This window comes from Charadrius vociferus, unplaced genomic scaffold (assembly GCF_000708025.1).
Source record: "Charadrius vociferus isolate BGI_N301 unplaced genomic scaffold, ASM70802v2 scaffold483, whole genome shotgun sequence".
Classification (NCBI taxonomy): domain Eukaryota; kingdom Metazoa; phylum Chordata; class Aves; order Charadriiformes; family Charadriidae; genus Charadrius; species Charadrius vociferus.
In genome coordinates this window covers 35917-57434 of record NW_009647585.1, presented here as the reverse complement: position 1 = coordinate 57434, position 21518 = coordinate 35917, and the positions used below count along the sequence as shown (strand labels likewise).

General features: G+C 39.6%; 1 protein-coding gene across 1 annotated transcript; it reads right to left on the bottom strand.

Annotated features, from left to right (window-relative positions):
• Positions 1–2889: 2889 nt before the first annotated feature.
• Positions 2890–16147, bottom strand: TMEM68 (transmembrane protein 68). The gene is made up of 6 exons (XM_009880957.1): positions 15819–16147; positions 13763–13927; positions 10397–10590; positions 5390–5450; positions 4853–4992; positions 2890–2994 (listed from the first exon to the last, which is right to left on the bottom strand). Exons 1-6 carry the CDS (start codon positions 16144–16146, stop codon positions 2890–2892), a joined length of 993 nt encoding a protein of 330 aa, XP_009879259.1. The 5' UTR covers position 16147.
• Between the last annotated feature and the right edge of the window lie 5371 nt (positions 16148–21518).

Here is a 21518-nt window from a genome sequence, read left to right as displayed (position 1 = left end):
AAAAAAAAAAAAACCCACAAAAATCAAACTAAGAAACAAGGGTTGTTGCAGTTACACCAGCCTCAGCTGCAGACACACAGGTTGATGTAGCTACCCTGCCAGCCAGACTGAAATGTAACGCTGCCATCAACTGTGTCATCGACTTGCGGTGACATCAACTTAGCCAGACTGGGCTGCAAGATCTCTCAGATCTTCTTCACCTGTTATGCTTTTCAGATCTTCTTCACCTGTTATGCTTTTCTGACTGGCTGCCTTTTTACATTCATCATCTGCTCCTTTGACTTCTGTGGGTGTTCAGTTATGCATTTGTATAACTATATGTGCACTGTTGTCCAATTATTTTCATTTTCCAGTGTTACCAGTAGGATATTTTTCCTCAATGCAAAATCTTCTAGTTTGAGCTAGATAAACCTTATATATGAAAAGTTAAGAAACAGGGTTTCCTTGCATTGTTCATTGGGCAAACTATACCCAAAAAGAATCATAAATGCTGCTTATGTTTTGAGGCAGGCACAGGTCATTTGCATTTTCTGTTTTTCATTTCTTTTTTGTTGTATGATGGAGAGGCTAGAAAATATGTGTAGCAGGGGAGTGATTTGATACGAAATTACAATTATATTTGTATGAAAAGAAATGCTAGTTTCTATAATACCAGTTTCTAGTTCTAGTTTCTATAATACTGCTCTAGAAAGAATAAAAATTTAGAGGGGGGGGCTGAAATAATATAACTACTCTTTATTAGAGCAGTATTATAATGTTTTTGGAAAAAATGGTTTATGGGTTTTTTTTAATCAGAAAAAAATCACTCACATCTCTCAATAATAGTTTTGTCTATCACCTTGAGATCCCAGAAATTACTCTTAAGACAACTGTGACACAAGACACCTAATAGGAATTAATTTTTACTGCAGCTCACTTCAACTAAGCTGCAGGTAATACAGGGATGCTGCTGTAAGATGAAATAGCCCAGGAAAAACTTGAACTTTGTTACCAAACTGTTAACAGCTGAGATTTGGGAGATCTAGGCTGAAATCCATACTTTGAAAGATTTTGATTGCTCTGATTACACATCCCCTATCCAAGGATAGTGCTTTGTTCTGAATTGTAGCACAGCCCCTAGCATCAGGTATCAGAGGATCTGGACTTCGAAAGGTTGTGCAAATTCAGGTGGCTAAAGTGTTTTAACTGATGATGCTAATGTGCTTGAAAAATAGGACTGGATAGTCAGAGAAGGGTGCTGTCCAGCCCTGCATAGTTTCTGCAATACAAGGAATGCTTTCAGGTTCTGGTTACTCTCAATTCCTCTTGCTTCTTCATCTGTGTCCATTTTAGTATTTGATAGCCCTTTCTTTTAGTTCCTTTTTTCATTCAACATAAGCTCAGGCTTTGAATTTTAGCTTATATTGTTGGTGTGTACTATGTAAGACTGCATGGTTTGAATTCCTGTTCATGTCCAGGCATATCAGTCAGCATCTTGATTTGCTTTAGTTTATCATCTCCTATTCATGTTGAGTCTCTGCTGGGAGAAAAATCTTTCTGCTTGTATACAGCAATTATAGTCAAGGCGTTCAAGTAAACATACCTGTGTCTTGGGGCAGATTTGAGATTTTTTTTCAGGACAGGATTCTTGTCTTTTTGTTCCAGGGAAGTAACTCACCTGTCTGTCCTGCTCCCTTCATCAGATGTGCAAGAAATATTTGTGGAGAAGCAGCATGGGAAGAGAATGGATTTATTTTAATCCAAAGAGTAGATTTAGCTTTCCAGTGAAAATGGGTAAAGGTTGTATGTATTTCCTTAGATGCTACATAAATTTTTAGGATGTTGAGGGGAAAGATTATATGGGTATTAAAAGTGCAAGAAGGAATAGTGAGGCACAAAAATCACCTTTCTTTGTGTCTGAAGTTAACAGACTTGGTTGCATTTAATGGCATATTGCATAGATTACACAAATTTCTCCCACTCCCACCAGTAACAACATCCAACAGCTTGTAAAAACACATTCTGCTTTGTAGCAAGTTTCAGTACTCTGCAAGTTGTATTAGGAAAACAATGCTGCCTATGTCCACCTTTCCAAACAGGCATTTAGGTTCAATCCACATGGGGATGGCAGCATTGCAGTACAGCATTTTTGGGCAAACCACCAGTGACGATAAGCCTCAGGGTTGCATTACCTAAGTAAGCTCCCCCCCAGCCCACTCCCCGAGAGATCTGGGTGAGTACAGCACATCTGTTCTGCAAACGCGCTGTGATGCAGGGATTCTCAGGCTGGGGGCAGCCTCGTCCACTAAACCAGTATTGTGTGAAGCAATAGGGCATGAATGTACCAGCTCAGACTTGAAACTACTTTCTACGTGTATTTGCATAGTGCTACTCTTAACTAAAGCTTTTTTTTTTTCTCTCTTTGAGAGAGAGAAAGAAAGGGCAAAGTCTTGAATGCAGCATTCCTACTTCCCAGGGTACCGAACCACTAAGCTGATGTGTTTGTAGGAGTCTAATATCTGGTTTAATGGGATTATTTCTCTTTGTATAGTCTCTCTAGAAACATGGTCTAAGCAGTAGATCATTAGCTAAAGCAAGACAGTTTCTCTTCTGACACATCTTGCATGGGGTCCAACAGGAAAGGTGCCCACCGAGGGGTGTACTCAGGTGGGACAACACCCCCACTGAGGTTCTGCTCTGAGAGTGGACCGTGAACCATAAAACCACAGATCAAGGCAAAACTTCTGAGGGTCTCAAATGTATGTACATACTTGTTTTAGGAACCAGGCAAATCCTGGCTACATGATTTCCTTTTGGGGAATTCAGCTGTTGCATTGCTATTGGTCATCATAGCTGTAGGACATTGTTTTTACTGTATGCTGTAAAAGCAATGAAATAAACATAAGCATTCTAATCACTTTTACGACGTTTATCAAATCGCTCCAGTAAAGCCTTCCATATGCTGCCTGGGATTGTTTGGTGCTTGCTTATGAGAGCCTGGACTGCAGTCTTTGTCTGAAAAGAGAAGAGAAAGTTGTCTTTTGAGCCCTGGAAGTGCAAGGAAGAACAGTATAATCACTGACTTCTTCTCTGAGGTTCAAGAGGTATTGGGAAATTCACACATAAGATCTGCTTTGAGAAAAAAGTTGTCTTTTGTCCAAATGGCACTTTCCTTGGAAAAGAAAGGAATAAAAACATTGATTGCAGTTTGGATAGGCTCAAATTATTGAGATTTCTCAAACCTGGGTGTTACAAAGTCCAGGTAGCCTTTAACACATGCAAACATTAAGTTTGTCTGATTTCCATCCCAGAAGGTTTTCATCAAAAGCGCTAGATAAAGCCTGACTAACCTCATCTGATCTCATAGCTGACCTTGCTGGGACCAGGATTTTGGAGTAGGGACCTCCATCTGTCCTTCCCAACATGAACTCTTCCGTAATTGCATTATACTCAGCATGCACACACATAATAAGAGAATTCATATCAACATTCTGTTCATTTTGACTCTACGTGAGATTAAAATACAAGTTTGGGAAGAGAATACGTAAAATATTCTGTATTTCTACTAGGGATAAGAAATAATCTCCCTTAGTTTTTTCTCATGTACTTAAACTTGAAATAAGGGTAGCTACATACTCCAGTGACCAACCCCAGAGTGATGGTAGAGTATCACTGGGAATTTAAGAAAAGAGTAGCCAAACCTTTCCTGACAGATTCACATCCTGACTCCTTTCCAGGGCAGGATCAGATAGAGTTCAGCCAGGCCACTACTCATCTCAAACCCCATTTAAGTTGGGGTTTTTCTAACTAATACGAGCCACAGAATACCTAACCATACTCCCATTGAAGTGGGTGGACAAAGGCTCGACTTAGTAAAGCAAATCAATGTCATGGAAAATTTCAGTTTCAGTTTTGCAGGTACACAGAATACTGTTCCCCGAAAATACAAGAATACGGATAACTGTAAGGGCAGTCTTAGCACTAATACTGCTTCCAGTCTCCTAAACCTGCAAAGACCAAACTCTGCAGCTTGCTGGGGCAGTTCCCTTTTAACAGACCAAACCTGTCTTTCTGGTTTCACTGCTGTGAAGCCTAGAACAATCTGCAGTAGATCCTTAAAAAAGGAAAAAATAAAAAGAAAAGCTAGCCTTCTTGCATCTTTTTGGAGGCAGCAAGGTGTTTTTTACATCAGTGATTCCTAACAAGTGTTTTGGTCTGTGTATTCCTAGGCCATAGCAGACGTTTTTTTTTTTTTTATTAAGCCTGCCTTTCATCTTCTAGGAAAAAATTTAAAAAGTGCCTTTTCTGTATAGATTAGTGTTTTGAAAAAATGCTTAAACCCTGGGTCTTTAAACATTTTTATGCTCCTGGGTACTACTGATTTTACCAAGCTGTAGGTACTCAAAATATTTTTATATTTTGGATGCAAATTATTTTTTTAACATTTTGCTTTTGACAGTGAGACTGAAGCTCTTGTTTCTAGAGCCCTATGTTACTTAGAGAAGATTCTCAAAAGTATTTGTTGTATATGAAATTTATTTTCCTAATTACTGAAAACTGAACCTAAAACATAGTTTACATCATTTCAGTTATCAAAATTATGAAAGGCATGGGAGAAACAAAGCTAGCATCCCGAGAAGACAGCGCTCACATATTCTGAAAGGATGAGGGCATCCCAATCAACTATTACTATGTCAATACATACTTGTAGGTATCCATACATTAAATAATTCTGGAGCTCAACTGCCCATTGCTTTAACAAGCTAGTAAAAGTGTATTTGTCTTTATTCAAGCATACAAAAAACTAGTTTTAAGTGCCTATATAATAGAGGGCAAAATGTGTAATTCAGTATTGCAGTGAGAGCTAACTTACCTTTTCAACTAATTCCTCTGTAGTTATATTCGGATCGTAAGGGATTGGCTCCCCAATGTATGTGCGAAATTTAACTGGAAGTCCTCCGTACGGAGGAGTAAACGGCAATCGAGTACTTTCATACAACTGTCTAAAAAATCCTGAAATAGTTTAAGGGAGGAAAAAGTGAGATAACAGTCACAGAAAACACAATCCAAACTTGAAACTGATTAATATGGAAGACTTCTTAAAAATGCATGCTTTGTCTGACAGCCAAGAAGAAATCACAGGATTTAGGTAACTGTCCACCAAAACAAAGCTCGATAGACTTAACAGATCACTGAAATAAGACTGCATTAAAGAGCCAAATCACACAGCACAAACCAGTTATAAACAAGCTATTTCCATATTTAAGATACCGCTGACCCACAGCAAGTGTGTTAGAGAATCCAAAGTAAGCAGAAGTCTGAAAAGGAAAATCTAAGAGAAAAGTGAAAAAAATCTGAGAGAAGGGGAGAAAACATTCCAAATATCTAAAATATATTTTAAAGTTCTTACTTCTTTCTTTAAACATCCTATATCCTTCCCGGACATTTTGAGTATACATTGGAATGATGGGCTAAGGAATCACAAAAAAAACCAAAAAGGTGGAAATGTTATACGAAGTTTGAATTTATGTCTTAGTGCCTGTTAATGCAACTAATAAAATCACCTGAATACAGAGGATAATTATCAGTTAGGTAGCAAACAAGGAATCTTGTTATAAAAAATAAACTCCAGAGTAGAAATCAAATTCTGTTTCTCAGCTCCCACAACCATTGCTGTTTTAAAGTCACCATCTGTGAGGAAAATGACTGACATTGTATTAGAGGTTTATACCTTTCATTTTGAATGCACGTTATAAAAGTTAACTGAGATCCTAAAGAAAACAACTTGTATATTATATATTTATTGCAGTATCGCTGACTGAAACATAAAATGAAGCATTCAGCTCGTGAAGTGTTGCAGAAAGCAAGTAGACATTCATGTTTGGCTCATCTCATCTGCTTCTCAAAGTAAGGTCTCACTGAAGCAGTCATGTTTGGATAGTACCCCACTGGAAAAAAACTTCTGCAGATCCCTTGGACAAGTAAGGCAATTTTATGTCCTCATTGACCTGACTATACACCTTCTAGAGGGCAGATCCTTAGGCAGGTACAGAACAAGTTCACTTCAATATTATGACTAAAAAGAGACACTTGAGATACCTGAACTTGAAACAGTCATGTCTTAACAGCCTAAGGTAAGGTTTCATAGTTTGTAGACAAACTGACAGTGATTGTATCCACACATACAATGACTTTTACCCCTGCTATTTTCCCCCTTTTTTTTTAAATCTGTATTTTGAGCATGTTGTTGGAATTACTTGTCCAGAAGGTAATGAAAGAACCCCTTTATGCTGTTAAAAATCACTACTACAGAAAAGAAACCACAGGACAAGGAAAAAAGAAGCAAAAAAAAGACCTAACTAGAGCCTAACAAAGAACTCAAAGTGATGGAAACCATTTAAAGGAAAAAAACCCTGGAAGATAACAAAAATATCAAACATACATAACGTTGTAATAGTAAACCCTTCAGAAATTGTGGGAAATTATTACATATAAACCCTTAAAAATAATCATTACATCTTTTAAAAGCATACAACTGCTGGACCCTAAAAATACCACACTTAGCTTCAGCTATTGAGTGAATACTGTATGTCTAACATTTAAAATGTTTGAATCCCACCTATCATACAGACAAAACAGTTCAAATCTTAGGACTAGTGAAAGAGAAACATATCTTAGGCTATAAAGAAATGTGGCAACTACGAAAGTTACTCGCATACAACGATCAGCCAATGAAGTACAGAGTGGGTAGCAGCGTTCGGTCCCTGAGCTGCTAAAAACAGGTAGACACATAAAAGCTTGCATATGTAAAGCAGCATGATCAGATAGATCTGCAGTAACCCACAGATTTAGATTTGCAGCTGGAACTGAGCTGGATCACACCTGGCCAGCTTGAAAACCACAGAATCGCAGGACAGTTGAGGTTGGAAGGGACTACTTCTGGACTAGTCCAAACCCCCTATGGATACTGGTCAGCCCCCAGCGTGTACTGGTGCATGAGGTGATTCTGTTTTTTTAAGAATTTTATAAACCGTAGTCCCTGTTTATCTTTCACCTAACTAGATTTTAGCCATTTTTTTGGCACCGATAAAATGTGGGCATCTTCAGAAACGATGACTCCTCCCCATTAGCCTGTCAAACTCCTGCCACAGGCAAAGGGTATTTCTGAAGCTCAGGCCCCTGGCCTACAGAAATTCCCCTGAGACAAATACATGTCTTAGAAGTTCGTTGAGTCAGAACATTACATTAAATAGTAATGCTCTCCTTCTGTGACCCCAAGTAAGCAGAATAGTTATACAAGATGAAGCGGAAACTGAATGTGGAAACCTGCAGGCAAGGACTGAAGCTGAAACTACGTTCCCTGTTTACTTTTCTTCAACTTTTCCAGTGGAAGAACTGTTGAACTTCCATAACATTATAATAAGAATGGGAGTATCAATTCATATATAAAGTTATTTTTGTCTTGAAATCCCCATTCAAGTCACCTGTGGCAGGTTTTGAACCATCACGTAGTCATTATGAATACTGTAAAGTGTGTGTGGTTCTTTGGTTGATGGCTACACTGTATGTAGAATAAATTCCAAACAAGGCACTTCTAGTCTTACCTTGCCTTCATCCAGGATTCGAATAAGTATTAGCAAAACATATATGAATTGCTACATTGTAGAGCAAGTTCTGATAGTTTAGATGAGTCTAACCCCAGTCTTCAGCCAACCTACAAGACTGGTTTGGCCGGTATTGAAAAGGATGCAGCAAGAACAGTCAGAAACAATCAAACTCCAAATTTGTCAAAAGATGGAATCCAGTTACTACTATGGGCTTAATTTTATAGAAGAAATGGTATATGAGGTTACTATTGCCCCCTCTACTGTTAAATGCACAGCATTTCTTTTTTTTTTTAAGTGTTTAGTTGTCTAAGGTGTGTCTGATCACAGATTTCCAGACAAATATCAAAGATGCCCAAAATTCAGTGGAGCCTGCAAGTTAATTACAGCGATGCCCACCATACTGAGATCCAGACAGACTTCCCAATCATTAAAAAACCCAACCCTGAATGACTGCGATAATCAGTGATACGAGAGCCAGCAGCACTCACGGTAAAGGTGAGCTCAGGCTTGTAGGTGTCAAAGGAGAAAATATTCTCGCTGCCCTCCAGGTAACAGATAATCTGTGTAGTGTCTGTTTTACCAATGACCACAAGAACCTTTCACACTGCAAGAACATTATCCTCAATGAATACCCAATTCATTAAATTAAAAAAAAAAACCCAAAAAATACAAACCCTGTCAATAGAAGGTGCTAGCACGTTTAGGTACTACTATTCAGCTATTTCCATTTGCTTCTACATTATGGAAGACTGGAAGGATTAAGATGATTACTAGCAAGTATTTCTATGATGTGTTTTGATCAGGGTAGCACTCTATATTAAGGGCACTCAGATTTTTTAAATTCAATTTTTATTTAAAAAAAAAACTTATTACATTGCAGAATTACACTATAAGGTTCCCAGTGAAGTGAAAACATCTGGCAAAAGATTGTTGAAATGTTTGAAGTAGCTTGAATGGCAGATATGAAAGCAAAATGATTAGAAATCACTCAAGTTGTTAAAGTGACACCTCTTTCTGACTGTTCAAGTATATTATTAAATTAATACACAAGAGGAAAGATGATAAGGGAATTCAGAATGCCCATATGAATTTGAATGGGTTTATCCTATTCACATTCTGATATTTTCCTACAATATAGTAAGTATTTTCCACACAATTTATGAAGTATTGTGACAGGAGAGGGAACAGAAGCACATAAAACGTGACTTTTAAAAGGCCAGAAAACAAGACAAACAGAGAGCTAGAAATAGGATTCCCAGCCTAAAATTACTTTATCCATTGGGTGAATGCCCCTAAAATTATTAGTGTTTAGTTTTCTCCCCACAAGGTCTGTCCCCACAGAGACAGATAAAGTTATGAAGAAATATTAACCCAAAGCATGCATTTTGCAGCCCTAGGTACTTTGTCGTAGGAGCTTTAGCACAAGAGACCAAAGCAAAGTTTGAGAAGCAACAAATCGGATGGGGTGAGAATGAGATATAACTGCACAAGAAAACCTGAAAGGGCTGGTAAGAAATTCAACTTTCACGGGAAGAACTCAACTCCCTGTGCAGATTCTCCTATAGACAGAAAAGGTTTACGTTTATGTGGAAGGCCAAAGGAGAGAGCTGCAATTGATGAGATGTTCATAAGAATGTAAAGGAAAATGACAGTTGTGCAATTCATGAGAAAGCAGCAGAAATCTCATGGCAGATCAGATGAAGCATGGATGTGGACCAGTATTGTCAGACTCAAAGAGCGCTAGGTATGCTAAGTCGAAATTTGGACAGTAAACTCATCTCTAGTGGTGATGATGATGATAAACAGGAAAAAGACAGGGTTGCTGCTCTTTCAGGTCTATGCCATCCCAAATAAAATTATTTCCCAGACACTGTATCAGAGAAACAGTCTCACATGTGGAATTAGATGGAAGAAGTACGAGCCAGTGGTAAAGTCTGTATTTGTGGTTCATCATCCATATGGAAAATATAACTGAAACTGTGGCCACGTGTATGAGCGGAGTGCAAACCAAGAGAAGCACATCTCCAGAGGATGCTGAGGATCTGACATCAACACTGAATATATTTCAGTCCTCTGTTTTTATATAGAATTAATTCTTGTCTGGTACCATTGACTGAATGCCTCTTTGCAACTGGACAGTATTAGGTCCCAATTATGGCTTAGTTTCAGCCAAAAGGAATACTCAGCTCAGGTATTCAAACACATTCCATCATGTGAATGAAAGCATGGTAAGGGAGGGAAATGGAAAAACTGCTTCAAAAGTGCACACGTGATTCAAACTCAAGACACCAATGTAGACACACCTTGTGTTAGTCGATGCCATCTTTCACAAACATGAAGTAAGGGTAAGAACAAAATCCTGGACCCTCTCAGAGTATATGAGAAGAAGGAAAGATAAGGATAATACATTAAAGAGCCATAAGAAAATGACTGGGTATGTAGAAGTAAGATAAAGATCTAAGTCTAGTAGGATGAGAAAAAAAAGAATGAAACCAATATGGAGAAGGACTGCAGTGAAAATTCCTAAAATACAGTCAAGACAAGAAATTGGATGTCTGCATGATGGAAGTGTAGACATGGAACTGCAGAGATGGATGCCTTGCAACAGTCAAGAAAAAGCTATACAGTTCCATGAAACCCTTGCTCCCTGCAGATTAATGTGCTTGAGGAAAATGGTGGGAAAAGGAAAAGAAATCTTTACTCCCGAACCTCTTCTTCTGTCTTTTTTCCGACAAACACTCCTTAGGTGCATTTTATAATGAAACATGTATGCCATAAGCATAAACTGGGATCGGTAACATAATACTCACCACTTTTGCATCTAGAGCAACCTGAGCAAAGCCTTTTCGATTTCCCCACATGAGCCGATAACTTTCATCACTGAAAAGTGCTTCTCTAACTCCGCCTGGTGAGACGGACACCAAGTGTCCATTCTTCAGTGCAATGAGACACTCCTCCCTTGTACCTGGCATAACACCCGTCACTTCCAGTAATAATTTAAGTCCTGCAATGAGTAAGTAGCAAATACATATTATTATAACAATATATCACAAGTACTGCTTGCATGTAGGAACAAGATTACAGCTAAATGAAAATCTAATAGCTATATATATAGACTAAGGCAGATTTGTATGAGGGAAGTAAAACACCTACAGAGTAAATATTGGCAAAATGACAAATACGTGACAGGGTTTTTTTCCCAAATGTTATGAAGATGAACCGGCTTATCAGGAGCATCTCAATAAACTAATGTCTCCACGTGCTATTTTCTGTTATTATCAAAACACCATCCATACAACCAAAACTCGTGCACATAGCTAGAGATCTGAAAATAAACATCTATCCCTTCCTCCTCCTTTTAAAAAATTTCAATAAATATAAAATTTCAGTACAATAAATATTACTACAAAAATAAATACCTGACAAACAACTATTTTTAGTGTTCTTTTGAAATGTGATGTTTAACATTTTAAATGTTGAGGTTTTGAGTTGTTAAATTGAGTATTTTGTGATTACATTGCAAACTACGTGGATCAAATTGGACTGCTGTATGACTCTTTAGATGCATGAATGGCAGAAGTTAGCGGGGCAGTTTCAGCACTGCGTGAACAGTTTGGTGAATCTTCTTCGTTTCCATAACTGGTATTTCTCCAAAAGACAGACTGAGAACCATAGAAGCACTCTATGCTTGCTTATATTATCTTTACATTTTAAATTTAGCAGTTTGAAACTCCCATAGAGAGCTTCAGTAAGCAAGAGTTTCCCCAGTCTTCACATTCCCTGTTCCAACAGCATGGTTTAAAAATAAATTGTTTATATTAATAAATGTAAATAACAACTACGGCCTGCCAGAACAGATGTCTAGCACTGCAACTTTGACAAAGGCCTGCAACAGAAACTTTGGAAGACAGTGAAAAACACAATGCTGCATCTTGTAATTGAATCGTATTTCAACTTATTCAAGGCATCGTGTTTGATAGATCTTTCTGTCAAAGACAGATGCTGACTTTGTTTAATCCCTTTGTGAACTCATATGTATTCCTGTTCCATCCTGCAGCCAGGAATGCCATATCCTTATTAAGTGAATAGGTACATCCTTTGCTTGGCTTTAAAAACTCTGCCTGTTAAGAATTATGATGTATCACAGGAATGTATTATCACTTCTTATTCCCCTTTTCCAGGTCACACAGAATCTTATATCCCTCAGTTGTGCAAGACTTTTGTCCTATGAAAGGAAGGCTCTTGAAAGGAAACCATGCCAGGCTCTGATCATCCTTGTCCTTTTTTGTGTCTTTATTGCTTTGCAGCTTTTCTGAGATGGGGAGACCAGAATTCCACGCAGTACTCAAGATGTGGGCACCACATGCATTTTGAGTACATAATGGTATTTTCTGTTTCTTCTTGTTCATCATAAGCCTAAAATTCTGTTTGCCTTTTCGCAATTGCTGAGATTAAGCTGACATATTCCTAACGTCATCTAGAAAATGTAAAGTGTTTAAAATTTATGTGTTTAAACTTGAGGTTTTTTCCTTCTGCTCTGCATTATAACTAACACTGAGTTTCATCTACCATTTAATCAGCCAGTTATTCAGTATTCTCTGTGTGGGGTTTTACTGCCTTAAAAAAAAGGGCCAGTATAAAGCTTTGTCACCTCACTACTGATCTAGTAGGTACCAACACTGATCTTTATCTGTATACCTGGTGAATTCTGCTTCTTTGTGAAAATGAGCTATTTATTTCTACTCTTTATTTCCTACCTTTTAAACAGTTATTCATTCACAAGAAGACTTCTCCCATAACTGTAATTAATCCAACAGACTGATGTTCAGCATATGCTCATGAACATTCTTTAAAGAACCAGTCTGTGAAATGCAACATTTCTCTGCAAAAAGCAGGTAAGTATGGTAGAGGAAGAGAAGGTTAGGGAGAATTTTCATTCATTATATTACCTTCAGCCACATTTTCTACTAATGCAGCAAATGTGGAGGCCTGATCTCCATTGTGGTCTTTTTTACCAGATGCCTTTTTGCTAGCCTTTTTATAGGTTGACACCATATTTGCCACCTTCTGTTCCTCTAGCATGAACATAATTCAAGCAATATGTTATGTACACATCAATAGTCCAGAAAAACAGCTGAGAGTGTTGCTTGGTCCTGACAATAGTTTACTATACATTTGTAATAAAAATCTGTGCTACAGACACTTCAATTGGAAACAGTACCCTCTAATTTATCCCGTAAAAAAGAAGTCTCCTTTGCAACATTCTGCTAAGCTTTATCTCCTTTTAGGGGTCCTCTTAAAAGCCAATCATCTCTTGATGACTTCATGCTTCTGATGTGTTTAGTAGTACACAGTATTTACTAAGTCTGCCTTTAGCAAATTCTTCCTTAGCATCTTTCTAGGGATGCCTCAATATGTTCTTGCATCAGACTTGCTTGAGTTCATGCTCTTTGTTTACAACATTTGAACACAACTTTATTTTCTGAAGACTGTCCTACTTTTAAACTTCCTTTGCTCTTCAGTATTATAATCTTTAATATAAGTGGTATAAAGGTGCCTTTAAATAATGTCCGTGCTATTCCTTCTGAATGCTCCTTCTTTATGCCTTGTTCTTCTAAAAATGAATGAGGTTTGCTTTTCTGTATCTTCTCTGCACAAGGGAATTATTTATTTCTCTCGCAGTCTATGATGTGTTCAATGTGTTGTGATCAGTATTACAGAGCTCTCTTCAACGATAAAATCTTCACATGAGTTTTGTGCCCTACTCCAGGCTTTGATCAAAAGACAGATTTGATGTCATACCCTACTGCAATGGCTACTCAGTGTAGAAGGCAAGTAGGTAATTGGTATTCTACCATTTTCTGGGTTTTTCTGCACACACAGCCCATTGCTGACCAGCCAGCATTAGGTCAATAATAAAGTCAATAATATAATATACACTTTCTACTGAGGCATGACATTTCGTCCCAATGGGATTATATAATGTCTATTTGTTGGCTTTGTAGTGTACCAGTGTTTTTATGACCTTTCACTTAAAAGACAGGATATTCTACCCTGCATCTACCAGCTTTTAGTTTAAAAGCGCTCTTGAAAGTGTAATAAATGTACATTTCACCAAAACCACCAACAGGTTCAGGGAATCCAGGACGCTTAAATACAAGAGAACACGTTCTTACCTGGTAAACGAAAGACAAAATGATCAGCTACTGACAGACAAAGTCTTTTCTTCCAGAGAAACAGCCTAGACAAAAAGTAAAGGTAGTCTATAGGAATAGCCCCATGGTAATACACAAGAATGGCCGGTCCTTCTGGTAAGTTTTCCACACCATGAAGCTCATAACCTGTTTGGAATGGAAAGCAATACACTGGCAATGATAGCTGTAAATAATCTGGCATCTTAAAGAAATTTGTTAAATTACTTTCAGACAGTTGTGAAAGCCTCTGCAGTAGCTTTTAAATTAATAAAGTTCTAGAAGGAACTTTTGGTCAACAGCAAAGAGAAAGCCCCTCAAACACCACAGGTGGACTAATTTGTTGGTGAGTTTAATCACTAGAACCTGACATTTTCCCCAGTGGGGGGACTAAATTAATTATTTCCCCTTAAGAACTTTTCCCAGTCCAAAGGGCAATAATAAAAAAAATTACTACACTGGTATGAAACTGCTTCATCGACAGAAAGAGAGGCAAATAACCAGTCAGGATGCTTTTGTGAAATATGGAAGTGTGACTGTCCATTCTGTATCAGGCAGAATTAAAAGGTCTGGAATAATAAAAAGTTTCTCTGGTTGAGATGTTTAAGTCCAAACCAGAATCCATAAGAATCCCAAACAGAAGTTCTCTCCACGAGAGTTAAGGGTGTTCACTTTACAGTTGAAGGGAATTTCCTCACAGACATGGTCTTCACAGACATTGCGGCCTTCCAGTACCTAAAGGGGGCCTACAGGAGTGCTGGGGAAGGACTTTTTACTAGGTCACGTAGTGACAGGACAAGGGGGAATGGCTTTAAACTGGAAGAGGGCAGGTTTAGATTAAACATTAGGAAGAAGTTTTTCACTTTAAGGGTGGTAAGGCACTGGAACAGGTTGCCCAGAGAGGTTGTTGAGGCCCCATCCCTGGAGGTGTTCAAGGCCAGGCTGGACGTGGCCTTGGGCAACCTGGTCTAGTGGGAGGTGTCCCTGCCCATCACAAGGGGGTTGGAACTCGATGATCTTCAAGGTCCTTTCTAACCTAAACCATTCTATGATTCTATGATTCTGCAAATCCTCTCCCAGGTTTTTCTATGTTTATCTATGATTTATTTATTTTCTATGTTTATTTCTATGATTTAGGTTTGAGGTGGACCCAGAGTACGAGGCTAATGTTTACAAAGGCTTGGGAAAGCCACAGCTTCTACCATCTAAGAGCTCTATTCCACCTTGTCTGGCTTCGTCTCTATCCCTGCTACAGCTGCTGTCATGAGCCCTTCAAGGAGAAGGATGGGGATGGAGGGGGCAGAATCCTGGGAAAAGATAGAGAAAGTTTTATACTGCAGGATGGTTCAAAAATTAAGGGCAAAAGCTGTGAGGAAGGATAGCAACATAGATAAAAACCTGTTATTCTTTGTCCCTAGGGCAGCAAAGTTAAGTCTTGCTGATAGCCTTCAACTACATCTGTAGGAAGAACAAGGAGCCTAGTGTGTGGCTGAGGATGCTCCTAGGGAGCAGGATGTGTTGAAAGTATCTGAAAGTTGAGTGTAACGAAACTGAAAAATCAGATGACTTTTAAATTCTGCCACAGTACAAACTTAAATGTGGTATCTAATTATTTCTTTGTCCATACAGCTCTTAAAATTATTTTCAATTGTCATAACACAAAGTAGTTTTCACCAAGTAAAAATACACTGATTACATTTCCAACTAGTTGTGTTTTCATCACTTAAGAGGGTTTTAAAAGGCTACTAAGGAAAAAAATAAAAAATCACACCTCTCCCTTGCAGTTACGTTACTAGAACTAACACTAACGCTGCCCTTCACTCATACTGTATCCAGACAAGTGAATCTATCCATTTAGAGAAATGTACCCTATATAAACTAATTTCTCCCTTTCATTCTGCCTGTTCTATATGGCAATCATACCAATGCATAGAAGTATAACAAGTATAATTTCTTTGCATAAAACTTATAAAACTCATGAAACTTATGTGTATTTACTATTTGTCATTCAAAGCTTCAGACACATTAATGTCATACTTACCATGCCATATTCTTGCATATATATCCCAAAAGCTTGCTATAGTTTTCCTTGCACTATCCCAAACTTCACTCAACGGATCTGCTTTTACCTCACTGTTCCTCTGATATAGCAAAAGCAAAATATTAGAAAGGTAAATGAAAAAGAGGATTGTTAAAGGAACTATAAAAACAACTAATATTGCACTCATTGTCAGTGAGACGATGACCATATGAAAAAGGTATTTCTTCAGGTACTCCACAACAATCCATTCTTCCAGCACATAGGCAAGGCAGCTTAGGTCAGTCATTGGTATCTGTCCTGAAGCGCAGGATTCTTTTCCACCTATCATGTCCTGCATGGAGGAGAAAAAAAAAAAAAAACACAACAAAAAAACACAAAAACCCCAGATCTAATGTCTCTGATTGTTGAAGCTGAAGTTTCTCAATCTAGGAAAAAAGTTTACTGTATGTATACCTGATGTCTATTTTGGCATAGCACAGAGTCAAACGTTTTCTCTGTCTCTGTTGTACTAAGATATCTGCTGGCAATTGCCATCCACTATTGCTTGTAAAGGGTGATGAGATTATCCTGTGTATTTATGGATCTTTTTTATACAGCCAGATAATAGGACAAGAGCTGGAGCCCAAGGAAGCCTCAGCATCCATGCAACATGGCTGATCAGATGATTTCTCTGTATGAGTATGGCTTACTTTTTGGAAGCTCAAAAGAGGGTAAGCGATAATTATTTTCAGCAGCGTAAGCCAAGAAGAGGGCTAGTAGAGGTCCATGCTCTTCCATTTCTCTGCAGAGAGGCCAGCCTGGGCTTGTCCCTGCCCATGGCAGGGGGGTTGGAACTCAATGATCTTCAAGGTCCCTTCCAACCTAAACCATTCTATAATTCTATGATTCTGGTCCCTCTCAGTTTGGCAGCAACTGGCAGCGAGGGGAACACACAGCGGAGTGCTGAAGAGTCAGCTACGAAGACCTGGGCAGCTGTGGCTCCTTCCCGAGGTCTGGAGGTGCCCGGGACAGCGTTTGGTACTGCTGGTAGCACTAGGAAACGCCACTCTTCACCCCTCATCCACACAACCATGCCAACACACCCTTCTTGCAGATCCTCCAGCCATGGCAAAGGCCAAGTGGGCTCCATGGCCCTAGTGATATGTTTGCCACATGGCGCTCCCTACTTAGTCTATTCCAACAGCCAACCCTGCCTGCCTGCCAGCAGGTAGAGGTTTCTCTGAAATGCAAGAGCGCTCCAGCATCGCTGGCTGATTTTAAGATTCTTAAGCATCAGCCAGAGATTTAAACATTGCAACCAGGTTCAGTAATCCATAACTGAATACAGCTTTTATTTGCCTCAGTCAGGTTACTACCTGTTTAACGAGTAAATTTTTCTGCTCCGACACCAGAACAAGTACCTACAAGAAACAAATCGCAATTGCCACAGTCAGTGCCAAGATCATAAAGTACAGCAAGTCCAGACTTTTCTGACTTTATATCTTCAGCTGCGTACTTGTATGAGCAAACCTGTTATACACTACCTGTTCCACTTTTGTTTTTCTTCTTTGAAGCCCTGGGTAGAATATAGGGTTGGACTGGTGTAAAGCACAGCTCCGTTCCGAGTTACGGATGTACAAGGAGTACCAGCAAATGGCAAAAGCAAAGAGCAGCCACGAACAAGCACTAAACTCTAACATGCGGTAAGGCAGGCAAGCCCCATGGCAAGCCCTGCCCACCAGTAGCTGCAACAGCTCTAAATTTGGTCTCGCACGCTCCAGTCAAATCTCTCCTTGTCCCAAACTCTTCAAACTCCATGTTGGGCACTTAAAAGACTGTCGTGGTTTAACCCCAGTAGACAGCTGAGCCCCACTCAGCCGCCCACTCACTCCCTCACAGCTGGATGGGGGAGAGAATCAGAAGGGCAAAAGTGCAAAAACTCTTGGTTTGAGATAAAGATGGTTTAATAGGTAAAGCACAAGCTGGAAGGATAGTAAACTAGGAGCTCAAAGGAAGCAAGCATTGTATTAAATGATGCTCAGCATGGCACAAACAAATGAGATCAATGTGGTGAAGAACATGACGAGAATTAATATGGAATTGTTTATATCCCAGTGACTGGTGCCTGACTAAGATATAGGAAGAGCTGGAAGTTCTGACTAAAAAGAGATTTTATCAATAACATGAAAGAAAGAAAAGGAATAATCTGCATGACTCGGATATTAAAATCTCTGCTTAGAAGGCATTTAAGAAGGATAAAGCTGATAGTGTGTTGCTACTAAAGAAGTAGCATTGTTTAAAGTTGCTGATAGTGCAAGGTCTACAAATCCTCAATGCCCGCGAAGCATGCTGTGCTGACAGAGCCCAGGAGAAGGCCATGTTAAGGGCTTGCCTTAGGCTACTGAATCAGAAATACTGAGCAGTACTTTGAATAACTTGTTCAGCCTGCAACAGTGTAAAGGAAGGGAGTGGATTTGGCATCGTTATGGGGGCTTCAGACTGGGAACACAGACTACTACAGCTAGTAGCAAAACTGTCTTAAACTTGCAGAAAAAAATGTCCCCACTGATACAAATGTACCAATACTAACCCTTATATGACATGGGGATTAATTTGGATATGTTGATCACTGACTGGAACCTGGTAATCAAGAGATTGTATAATCTACCAACATTTTAAAATTAACATGTCCAGCTATCTTCTTGTACCTAACATTCTTTTAAAAACCACCTGAAATTCCTTCTGGCCTCCTGATGTTCATTTTCAGTAACTCTTGAAAGACTAGGGAAAATCCAGGGGACTGGAAGACATTTAAGATTATTCCAAAGTCCCCAGACACGAGTCACTGCAGACTCAGCAGCCAGATACATCGCTGGCAGGATTACTGAAAAGCTGGCATGTGACAAAGATAACTGATGCCACTCATTATAATTTTGTGGGAAGTGGACCTTCTAAACAAAGGCACCTCCATTCTTGGAGGAAATTCGAGGTTTAATAGCTTGTGCAGTTGTCGTGCACATACAGTTTTACTAGGGGCTTCTCAAAGAGTCACTTTAAGCCCCACATGAGCTGACACTTGGAACTCGCCCTTCCACCAGCCCCTCACGGTATGTTCTCACCACCAGCCTGGTCTCCAGCAGGATCAGCTGGCTCCCTGCTAACAGGATGACTGTGAAAATGCTGGCACAAGCAAAACCACTCTTGGGAACAGCCCAAACTTCAGTTGGCCTACAGGGATTATGAAAGTGTATTACCAATGCCTCTTGACATTTAGATTAAAAAATAAAGCTTTTTAAAATGGAGCACATATGAAGTGAACGATGTCATCCATTAACATGACAAAAAAAGTATCCATCAGTGGTGGAAACCCCATCAAATAAGAATTGAGTCTATTTCCTACAATATTCAGCATTTTCAGAATTTTGTCATAATATTAATGATCATTGTAAACAATCTACTGATTTCTTTTCCTCCATCCCAATTTTTATGTAACAGAAAGTTATTTGCTGGCTGGAAGACCACTACATTTAACTTTGTTTACTCCCAGAATACAGTATTAATAACCATAGTAATGTAGTCATTTCCGATTTTGAGTTCAATATAGACACTAAAAAAAACCTTTTTGAAAGAAAACAATGAGCAAAAGTAGGGGTTTTTTTTTAAACCTACAAAACGGGTATTAACAGTACAGATTTGACTGAGGACATTCGAAAGTAGTTGGGTACACCTGGAGTGAGTTCACTTTACACCAGCTAGCTGGGTGGGTGGGATACAAGCTAATGCGACATCATTCCAGTTGAACCCAAGCCAGAGTAGAGAAAGAATAAATGATTGACCCATTGAGGAAAAACTAGAAGCAGCATGACTTTCTCTGGAAGTTGGATGCTCAACCAGGTTTCAGTTCCTGCTTCCGTGGTAAAATTGTACACTACCTCCAACATGTCATAAGGAAGGAATGAACCCTGATCACTGAACCCTGTCCCTGGTTTCTGGACCATATGATGTAAGTCCAACACGGTAAATGCATCCCTCTGTACTGCCAGTATAACATCAAAGGACTACAGGACAGAACGACTATTTTTGCCATGTTCTGCTGGCTATCTCTCACCAGCCCTTTGCTGAGACCACACACACAATTTTGAAGCATCCTTTCTATCCAACACCATATAGGAAATGATTACATTACTATCTGAACGCCTATTGCAAGGCTATTACTAAAGACCTGCTTGATTATGCAGTGGAAGACAATGCAAGAGTGTTACTGCAACATGTTTACTTGTAACTGCTCTGGTTCGCCCCAAGTCTCAAAATTTAAGACAGAAATTTCTCTGCGGCTTTTATCCAATCTGACCCAAGAGCAGCCCCCATGTTCTTCAATACTGAACATCCTGTACAAGGTTAACAAGTGGGCATAGTGTTTTGTGAACAAACATTTCTTAAATTGTCTATATTTTTCTCATCTCATTTAGCGATGGACTTGAAGCATTACTATTCCGAGTGATTTCATTGTTCTACAGAACTACATCTGTGTTGACATGCGAGATGTTTGTTTGGGCTCCACCTATAAAGCATATCGAATTCCAGAGTAATAGCCATATCTACAATGTAAAATTACGGGTGATGTCAGAGGGAGACAGAACTAATGTCTTACTTAAAGGGGAGCTCCCCTTCCAACAAAAGCCTCCTGTACTACAAGTCACTCAGATCCGGAGCTGAAGCATCGTTTGTTGATAAGGATAATCTTACCAACACTATAATCCCAGGCAATGGAAGCGCAACAACAAAGCTGTCCCAAGAGACCTATGGCATCAAAATTAAAACCTGGTAGCTGGCTTTCAACCATGACTAAGGAGTAGATAATCTTGGTCTTGCTGCTCACCGGTTTGTTCTGGGCAGTAGGTTTAGCAGAGCAGAGTGGGAGCTGGAGACTCTTCTACAGAGAATTTTTTGACATCTGCTTTCTTGTGGCAGGCTCCTGCGTTCCCTGCTGTCAAACTCAACTGCTCCGTTTCACGAGAGGAGTAATCTTAACAGTTACAGCTCGGCACCTCGCCTTTCAATCTAACTGGAAATTCCACTTACACCTTTCCCAGAAGTTTTGTGGCAGGCAGTTCCATGGAAGAAAAAACAACCCTTTTGCTGATCTCACACTGTCACCATCCACTTAATTTGCCTCCATAAATCCACCCGTCTTGTACGCTGCTGTGTTTCTACAGCTTTCTGTAGATTATGTAGCTGTGGATTATCAACACACCCACCCTAAAACTGAAGGCTCTATCCCCTCCTCACCCCCCAAAATAGAAACTACCAGCAATTCCAGTGCCCAGTCCCCCATTTTCCGTGGTTATTCCCCCTTTCTCACCCACCGAGGGTACCTATTGTGTCCCATATATTCTCTCACAGCCTCAGCACATGCGACGGATTGAATTCCCACTCGGGTTCGATCCACCACGTGGAGACGAGGAGGAGCTAACCCCCGGGTGGGCATCAGCGTGGCAACTGGGAGCTGGGAGAAGGTGCGGGAAGCGCAGCATCGGTGGTAGTACCCGTCGCGCTCGGGCGCCAGTGAGACCAGCAACCGCCCGACACCTACATTTACCCCTTTTCTTCACCTGGAAACGTCATTCACGTTTTCAAACGTCATTAACCTGCGAAAACTCGGGGCGGGGGTGGGGGTCCCCCTCAATTTCTGGTGCTCGGGGGCGCCGAGGAAGGCTCGTT